Here is a 9,637-nt window from a genome sequence, read left to right as displayed (position 1 = left end):
TGAGTAAGGCCAAGCATTTTTTTGAGTTTCAAGATATACGTGAGGATCATCTTCGCGTGCAATATGCATCTTACCATCTCGAAGAAGAAGCATATCAGTGGTGGCTGGCAATGACCAAGACAATTAAAAAAGATAATACGGTCATCACTTGGAACGTATTTGAAGAACATATGTTGGATCGATTTTGTCCGATCGAAGATTTCCATGAAGCGTTATGCAAGATTAAACAAACGGGCAGCCTTGAAGACTATCTACGGGAGTTCGAACGTCTTTTAAGTAAGGTCAACGGTTGGACACAAAAAGCCTTGATGGGAACATTCATGGGAGGTCTTCACTCATCAATTTCTGATAGTATTCGAATGTTTCACCCTCAATCCTTGACGGACGTGATCATGCTGGCTAGAATGAGAGACGAGCAACTACAGAAGGCGAAGAAGAGATCGGCCAACAACCAGTATTAGGCCACACTCTATTTATATTTTCAATCTCCTAGTACTATAGTTGAGATAGATTTTTGTTTCCTAGTTCATTTATATTTATAACAAAGCCTAGTCAAAAATGTTTATCTAGCACCTCTAAGAAGGATTGAGTTAGGTGCTATACATGTAAGACAGACTTGAAAGCTTGTGTTCCTATTTCCCAAAACTAGTGAATTCCGCATTATTTATTGAAATTACTAGTTTTTTGTTTTCCCATTGTTTATCTATTCTTCTTAGGCTAAAGGATGTTGACCAATTTGATTAGTAGCTAGGCTTTAAATAGAGCTCTAAACAAACACACACAAGAAAACAGTAGGTAATAACTAACAATACCACTAAACCCTTAATTTGTTTTCATATTATCACATGACTTGTAATTGTTCATGCATCTACATATATAACTATATGAATTTTCCATGTATATACAATGGTCCTTACCTAGTAGGCTAGTAAGAAGGATCTTTGAAAACAATCACAAACACTATACAACAAACAGCGAATAATATGATGAAAATATCGAACGTGAGAGCAGTCATAGCTTGATCACTAAGGTCCATGTTCTTTCCACCTAACCGGTCAACCATATCAGGTATTGATTCATAGCCTCTAAAATCTTGCTCTTTCGGATCCTCAAGCTTCATCCTCATCTTCTCAGCTTGACGACTCGCTACTTCTTGAGCCAATGTCCAGTCATAAAACCTCCGAGTCTCCACATCGCTTAAAACATTGTAGACTTCCCTTAGTTTCATGAACTTGTCTGAAGCTGTTTTAAGTGGTAATGAAGTTGTGTCTGGATGATACTCTTTGGATAATCTCCGGTACGCAGATTTTATCTCTTCTAGATCAGCATCTGTTGAGACACCTAAGAATCTGAAAAATGATTAAAATTACAAATTATGATCAAGAAAAAAAGAAAAGGCATGTAGTAGTCATGAGAATCTTTGGTTGTGCTCAACTGGTAATGAGAATCAAAAGAGTCTTTGATTAGTTCTGCAAATTTTTCATCACTGAAGAGATTTGTTTTGTCCTCTTCAACGGATTTGGTTTGGTTGGATCCTCCTCCGATCCAGCCTTCATCCGGGCTTTCCCAGTGGATTCTTGTGTCTACTCCGGGAGATGGTTTTGGCGGTTTTGTCGGGTCTTGTGACGCGTAAATACCTATCACTCTTCTTGCTGTTATCCTTCTAAGTGCTCTAGTTTCGTCTCTGAAATGCGTGGCTTTATGGATTTTGGGTAGGAGAATAGAGGACGTTCGAGCATATGTCGAAGTTGCAGAAGCCATGGATTTCTGTTGAAGATGGTTTGGTCTTTCTTCTCTTTTCCCTTCATGTTTTTGGTTGCTGTTACGCCTCAGAAACTTGTCTTACGGCCTCATGATATGTGTGGTCTGAATTTTTTTTATATCTTTATTGTCCTATCTTGTGTCCATACTCCATAGGAACAACAAAAAAAAAAACTACCTCGTCTCTGTTTGGTCATTATGCAATTTTTTACTGTAATCTAAAACATTCAAATAACAATCCACTTCAATCTGGTAAGGTATGCAAGTGTTTGGACTTAATTTTCTGAAGGCCCATCTCCAAACCCAACTTTGATAGCCATGTACAAAATGCATACTTCAAGGTTGTATGAGAACCATGTAGAATATGATAACTGATGATTATTATTCACAGCCAATGGCACATATTTATACAAGAGTTTGTTACAACTGTATCTTGGAGATTACGATAGATATACAAGATAAGAACAAATGCTAAATTATAGAGATAAACTCTATCTACACTAATAGGCCCCCTCAAGATGGACGGCGGCGACAGAGTCCAATCTTGTCAGAAAGTTCAAGAAAGCGAACCCGAGGCAATGGTTTAGTGAGAGCATCGGCTAACTGGTCAGCGGAGCAAATGTGAGCAACCCGTAGGTTCTTGCCTTGAACCTGTTCACGAACGAAGTGATAATCCAAGGCAAGATGCTTCATTCGGGAGTGGAACACCGGATTGGCAGAGAGATAAGTAGCACCCACATTGTCGCAATACAATACCGGTACATCAGTAGACTTCAGGCCGAGTTCAGTCATGAGCGAAGTAAGCCACTTGACCTCGGAAGCAGCAGCAGTGAGAGCACGATACTCTGCTTCCGTCGAAGACCTTGCAACACCAGTTTGCTTCTTCGAGGACCATGAGATAGGTTGATGTCCCAAATAAGTAATGTAGGCACCTGTGGAGGTATAGTCATCCCGATTTCCAGCCCAGTCTGCATCCGAATAAGCATGGAGATTGAACGGAGACTAAGCAGAGAAGAAGATTCCCACATTTGCAGTACCTGCAAGGTAACGCAAGACACGTTTCACAGCCTCCCAATGAAGTGTTCGAGGTTGATGCATATACTGAGACAAACGATTCACAGCAAAGGCTATGTCTGGTCGAGTCAAGCCAAGATATTGAAGACTTCCAACAGTAGCACGGTAAGAAGCAGGGTCCGAAAGAAGATCACCAGAAGAGAGCGTAAGAACCTGACCAGAGGACATCGGAGTCGCGACAGGCTTGGCATCAGCCATCTTAGTCTTGCGAAGAAGATCCGTGATGTATTTGGTTTGAGTGAGATGAAGACCAGCCTTAGTACGATAAGCTTCCGTGCCAAGAAAGTAAGAAAGCTCTCCCACGTCTTTGAGTGAGAACTTGTTTGCAAGCTGATCCGTGACACGAGTAATGGCAGACATGGAGGTGCCAGTGACGATGATATCGTCAACATAGACCAACATGTACACAAAAGATTTGCCCAAACGTAAGACAAAGAGTGATTCGTCAGCAAAGGATTTCTTGAAACCAATGCTGATAAGAAAATCTTTGAGGGCAGTGTACCAAGCTCGTGGTGCCTGCTTAAGACCGTACACCGCTTTTTTGAGACGACACACATGATTGGGGCGATCCTTGTCGATGAAACCCGGAGGCTGAAGCATGTAAACTTCTTCTTCCAATGGACCTTGAAGAAAAGCATTGTTGACATCTAACTGTTGGAGAGGCCAGTTAGAGGCAACAACAGTACCAAGAACAAGGCGAATAGTGGCATGTTTGATGACCGGACTGAAGGTTTCATGAAAATCAATGCCCGGACGCTGGTGAAAGCCTTTCGCAACAAGGCGAGATTTGTAGGTTTCCACTGAGCCATCGGGTTTGCGTTTGATCCTGTAAACCCATTTAGAGCCAACAATGTTAGTAGCAAATGATCTATCAACAAGATCAAATGTATGGTTTCGGCCAAAAGCATCATATTCAGTGCTCATAGAGTTTCGCCATTTATTATCCTTTAATGCTTGTGTCAGGTTTTCCGGTTCCACCTCCTGCAATACTGTATGAAGACCATACTTGGTGTTTGGTTTCTTGATGTTGTTCTTCCCCCGCGTGACCATAGGATGAACATTAGCCGCTGGAGTGGAGGATGAAGCAGAGTTTGTCAAGTCGGTTGAAACAGGAGCTGCAGAGGAGACGTTATGATCCGACCCTTGCGACACACTATGTGCAGGTGAAGGAGTGAGACACGGGAGAGTGGCCAAGACAGGAGTTTGAGGAAAAATTGGAACAAGAGAAGCAGAGACAGAGTCAGAAGGAACAGAGTGTGAAGAGGAGGATTGTGTTTGAGCTAATAAACGAGAGAAAGGGAAATCCGATTCAACAAAGTTTACGTGACGAGAGATGTAGACCCGAGAGGTTTCCACATCAAGACATAGATAGGCGCTTTGAGTGAGAGAGTATCCGATGAAGACACATGGCTTTGATCTTGGAGCGAACTTGTTCTGACCATAGGGTCTGATCCACGAATAACAAAGACAGCCAAATGTTCGCAGCTTGGTGTAGTTTGGCACATCACGAAGAGGAGCTGATACGGTGTGTTGTCTGCAAGGATTGGAGTGGTAAGACGATTGATCAAATAGACCGCTGCTGCAAAAGAGTATGTCCAGTATGAATGCGGGATTTGAGCTTGAGTGAGGAGCGAGAGACCCGTTTCTACAATGTGCCGGTGCTTTCTTTCGGCTACACCATTGTGTTCTGGTTTTTGCGGAGGACTGGTGAGGTGTGAGATTCCGTGAGTTGCAAGAAACTGGCGTAAGGCAAGGTACTCTCCACCATTGTCCGAGAAGAGAGTGATGATTTTGTTGTTGAACCGGTTTTCAATGAGAGACTTGAAGATTGGAAAGATTTGAGCTACCTGAGATTTTTGTTTGAGTGGATAGAGCCATGTATAGCGAGTATAATGATCAACAAAGACAACATAATATTTGTAACCATCAACTGACATGACTGGAGATGTCCAAACATCAGAGAAAATAATTTCTAACGGACGAGTAGAGGTAAGAGTTGAAGTAGAAAATGGAAGCTTATGACTTTTATTAATGGCACATGAGTTGCAAAAGGTAAGAGAAGATACAGAGGAAGAACTAGGTAAGGAGAATTTAGAGATCATGGTGCAAAGTGTTTGAAGATTGGGGTGTCCTAGGCGAGAATGCCATTCAAAAGGAGATGACTTGATTGCAGAAAAAGCTGAAATAAAAGGCTTGGAAGAGGAAAGCGGCCACTCATACACTCCATCATTGGCCTTGCCGCTGAGAAGTGTTGTCCCCGTGTGAAGATCCTTCACCTGAAAGTCATAGGGGCAAAGTTGAATCATAACATTATTTGCTTTGCATAACTTGTTAACCGAAATGAGATTCTTCTTCATTGCAGGAACACATAAGACATTTTGCAACCGAATAGGTTTAAAAGGTGAGGGAAAGGAGACGAAACCAGTGTGAGAAATGGGCAAGCCTGCACCATTACCGATCATCACATTGTCAGCTCCATTATATGGTGTTTGGAGCGAGAGTTTGCTGAGATCGCTGGTGATGTGGTGAGAGGCAGCGCTATCAAGAAGCCAAGGAGTGAGATCAGGCTGTGTACCAGTGGTGGTGTGATGAGCTTGAGGTCGCCATTGGGGAGCAGGAAGAGGCAAATGCGGAGCCGGGGAAGGAGCATAGCCACGAAACTGGTTGAAGTGCGGAGCAGAGTATGAAAACTGTTGTGATGGTTGTTGATATTGCGGACAACGTTTAGCTCCATGACCCTGAACACCACAAAGTTGGCATTTGCCAAGATATGGGCGAGAGGGACGAAAACCACCGCGAGATGAGGTGAAGCCACCACGAGACGATTGCCGAGAAGATTGTGACACATTAGCAGTCGCAGGAACAGAGAGACTGGTATCACTGGCAGCCATTAGTGCGTTTTCTCTGTTGATGAGCTTCTCATGGAGCTCTTCAATGGAGATTGGTGTATCACGGCCTTGAACCATCTCCACAATAGCTCTGTAGTCATCATTGAGGCCACTAGTGATGTAGTCAAGGAGATCTTCATGTGGTAACGGAGCATCAATCAATGCTATTTGATCTGCTTTGGTAATGATACCACGCAGATAGTCATGGACAGACTTGTTTCCCTTAGTGCTCTCCTTGAGTTGATCCCTGATTTGACGAAGACGACCACGGGTGGATTTCCCATAGGTGTTAGAGAGGATCTCCCAGATGTTGCGAGTAGTGGTTGCACGAGCGACGATGGCTTGAACAGGAAGGGAGAGAGATCCAAGCAAGGCGCTGAAGAGAAGCTTATCTTGTCGTTTCCAAGCAGCAAAGTTTGGATTGACTTGATTCGCTTCAGTAGCAGAAGGGAGCGTAGCGGGTGGTGTGTTGTCTTCATCGGCAATAAAGCAATGAAGTTCATGTGCTTCAAGGAGAGATCTGACCTGGAGACGCCAGGTGATGAAGTTGTCTGGTGTAAGCTTGGTTATGTTGCTCATGTTGAGCGAGATTAGAGTTTTGTGGGGTTCTGTAACGTTGAAAACAGGGGCGGATTCAGAAGAGGTAGAAGAAGCATCAGATGACATGATGAGAAGGAAGAGAGATTTGAGAAGAACAAGGAAGAAGAACAAGGAAGAGAAAGAAGGAGACGTAAAAAAATTTAGAGTTGGATCAGTTGCTCTGATACCATGTAGAATATGATAACTGATGATTATTATTCACAGCCAATGGCACATATTTATACAAGAGTTTGTTACAACCGTATCTTGGAGATTATGATAGATATACAAAATAAGAACAAATGCTAAATTATAGAGATAAACTCTATCTACACTAATAAACCACACCCTGACACCTCATTGTACCATTCAACTTGATTTGAATCATTCAAATGTTCAGCCATGTATTTTTCGAGTCCAGTGCCGGCGCTGACCTAGTGCACAAAGTGCATTTGCACCATGTCACAATATTTTGGAAAAAATTATAAGGTTTTTAGGCTCTTCAATGTTTCATATTTTTGACAAAAAAACCCCAAAATACTGAAAATTTATAAATAAGACCTGTAAATTAGGAGAAAAAAAAAAATTAGCACAAGGTGCAAGAAAAGTTTGAGCCGGCTGGCTCTGCTCGAGTCAAACACAGGTTTGTACGAGTCACCTTTGCTTCTCCACATGCCTATATCTTCCTCATCCGAGATTGCTTTCGCCCACAGTCATTTAACCACTTAATATCCATAACCAGTTTTTTTTTTTTCAAGTCATAAAAGTCATCATCTTTTCCAAACTTTCACAACTCTAAATGCTCTCCTAGAATATTTCACCTACTCATAACCAACATAACTAAATTTTGCTAATAAAACATCAAAGCCATAATCTACAACCAAATTTCTTGCAGTCAATTTATTTCCCACTACCTCGTAAGTATGTAACTACTAAAAATATGGTTGTGATATGCTGCTTATTTTGTTTGTATAATAAGTAAACTTTAAAATAGGGAAAAGAATATCAGATTTCTAATAATATTCAAGTAAAATTTTGTATTTGTCTCAACTCCCAACTAAATTATAAGTAGAAAGAGAAGGAAGAGAACCAAAAAAAAACAAAAAAGCAAAATCTAAGGAGAAAAAGTATGGAAGAGACAAGAAAAAAAAAGAAAAAAAGAAGGTTGCTCACCTACCTAATCCCCACACATCACAGCAAAGCACAGCCTCACTTTATCTCACATAGTCACATGTATGTCAGTATGTACCAAACTCGGTCAATGTCACCTCCTTTTTTTATATAATCCAAACTCTTCACATCTTTTGATCTCTCTTTCCCTCTCTTCTCTTAACAACATCTTCATCCCTTCACCATGGGAAGATCTCCTTGTTGCGAAAAGGCTCACACAAACAAAGGAGCTTGGACTAAAGAAGAAGACCAACGTCTCATCGATTACATCCGTAATCATGGTGAAGGTTGTTGGCGTTCTCTCCCAAAATCCGCTGGATTGTTGCGTTGCGGTAAAAGTTGTAGGTTGAGATGGATTAATTACCTTCGTCCTGATCTTAAACGTGGTAACTTTACTGATGATGAAGATCAAATCATCATCAAACTCCATAGCTTACTCGGTAACAAGTACGAATCTTTTTCTCCTCTCTTTCCCTCTCTTCTTTTTATGGAAACAGAGAGAAAATAGAAAACAGAGTACTTCTCTTCTTCTTTTATCTTTCCCGGGGAAATTTTTTTGAACTTTCCAGGAAACAGAGAGAAAATAGAAACTGGGTTTCCTTTTTTCTTCTCCTCATCTCTTCTGATTTTAACTTTCCCAGGAAAAAAATTTCAACTTTCTAGGAAACAGAGAGAAATTAAAAACAGAGTCTTTGTTTCCTCTGTTTTTGTTCTTCAGTTCTACTAAATCTGGATTTTGTTTTTTTTTTGTTTTTTTTTGTTTCAGATGGTCATTGATAGCTGGGAGATTACCAGGAAGAACAGATAACGAAATCAAGAATTATTGGAACACTCATATCAAAAGGAAGCTTCTTAGTCATGGGATTGATCCACAAACTCATCGGCCGATCAACGATACCAAAACGGTGCCGTCTCAGGTCGTCGTTGTTGGTCCGATTCAAAACGACGCCGTTGAGTACTCTCTCTCCAACTTAGCTGTTAAACAGGAAAATTCCTCCGGAGCTTCCACTAGTGGCACGACGACTGATGAGGATCTCCGGCAGAACGGGGAGTGTTATTATTACAGTGGTGATAATTCAGAACGTATAGAGCTGAATTTGGATTTAACTCTCGGGTTTGGATCGGGTTCGGGTCAGGTAATTGGAGCCGGGTTATTGGCTGATTCAAAGCCGTGGCGGGATCAGGTGATGGCGGCGCGTTTGTCACTGTCGTAAAAATTTACCAAACCGGCACAAAAAAGCCCAAAAATGGGGTTTTAGATTTTTTTATTATTATATATTTTAATTTGTGTTGGTCGTTTGGATGATTATAGAAATTATTTACTTCAGTTTCTTTGGTATTTTGGTTTGGTTTTGTTCATATATCTTTTACCTTTTGAAGAAAAAATATTATAATTATATAATTGTTTTTTCAACAAAATACACAAGTATTCCACCACAAGGAGTGAAAATGAACTAATTTGATTTTCAAATAATATAATATTATATGGAAAATTCAAAAAATACCATTAAATAGGTTTTTGTTTCAAAACTACTAATATTAGTATTTTCTACAAATATAATTAATATATATATATATAATTTTAAAAAAATTACCACAAAATGCCTAAATTCTAAAATCGTAAATTATAAATGCTAAATCCTAGAAACTAAACTCTAAACCCAAAAATTAAAAATAATCCAAATTTTAAAATTATAAAAACTCTTAAAAATCATTTTGAAGGTTTGTGGTATTTTTGGAGTAAAAAGTTTGAAATAGTATCTTTGAAAAGCAAACTTAGTGATCATATTTTTGGAAAAAAATTAGTTGAGTGGCATTTTTAAAAATATTTTTCTATAAGATATAACCCAAGCAGGAGTGAAATATGAATATGGTTTTGGTCTTTTTGGAGTCTTATAGATCAACCGTTATCCATTTTTACATGTAGATAGGTATAAATATGATATTGTACTTTTTTTATGCAAAGGTTTCTAGAAACTTGAATTAGGTTAATGGGGACCATATAGTAGCAACTAGCAAGTTACGATAAATATCTCGTTCACTATGTTAAATATTATTTCATAACTTTTTGGTGTGGTTTATTCAACATATTCCATAATCCATGATAATTGTAATTTTAATGAAATAAATTAATTATTTTAAAGCTCTTTTTTTAGAGTATTTGC

At 39.8% G+C, this 9,637-nt stretch overlaps 2 protein-coding genes across 3 annotated transcripts in view; one reads left to right on the top strand and one right to left on the bottom strand.

Moving 5' to 3' along the window:
• LOC104719543 (NAD(P)H-quinone oxidoreductase subunit T, chloroplastic-like) lies at positions 816 to 1,861 on the bottom strand. Its single transcript, XM_010437491.1, has 2 exons — positions 1,436 to 1,861; positions 816 to 1,349 (listed from the first exon to the last, which is right to left on the bottom strand). Exons 1-2 carry the CDS (start codon positions 1,759 to 1,761, stop codon positions 926 to 928), a joined length of 750 nt encoding a protein of 249 aa, XP_010435793.1. The 5' UTR covers positions 1,762 to 1,861; the 3' UTR covers positions 816 to 925.
• LOC104719531 (transcription repressor MYB6-like) overlaps positions 7,539 to 9,637 on the top strand; it is a 3,158-nt gene continuing 1,059 nt past the window's right edge. Inside the window, exons 1-2 of one of the 2 annotated variants that reach the window (XM_010437476.2) lie at positions 7,553 to 7,919; positions 8,239 to 8,869. In XM_010437476.2, coding sequence (XP_010435778.1) covers positions 7,657 to 7,919; positions 8,239 to 8,686 — 711 coding nt within the window. In that variant the 5' untranslated portion in view covers positions 7,553 to 7,656 and the 3' untranslated portion in view covers positions 8,687 to 8,869. Of the gene's footprint in view, positions 7,920 to 8,238; positions 8,870 to 9,637 lie in introns of those variants that run through there. The other variant, XM_010437483.1, reaches the window with a different exon arrangement.

Source organism: Camelina sativa, chromosome 2 (assembly GCF_000633955.1).
Source record: "Camelina sativa cultivar DH55 chromosome 2, Cs, whole genome shotgun sequence".
In the NCBI taxonomy this organism is placed as follows: domain Eukaryota; kingdom Viridiplantae; phylum Streptophyta; class Magnoliopsida; order Brassicales; family Brassicaceae; genus Camelina; species Camelina sativa.
Note: the sequence above shows the minus strand (reverse complement) of the source record. Positions and strands in the feature narration are given on the sequence as shown.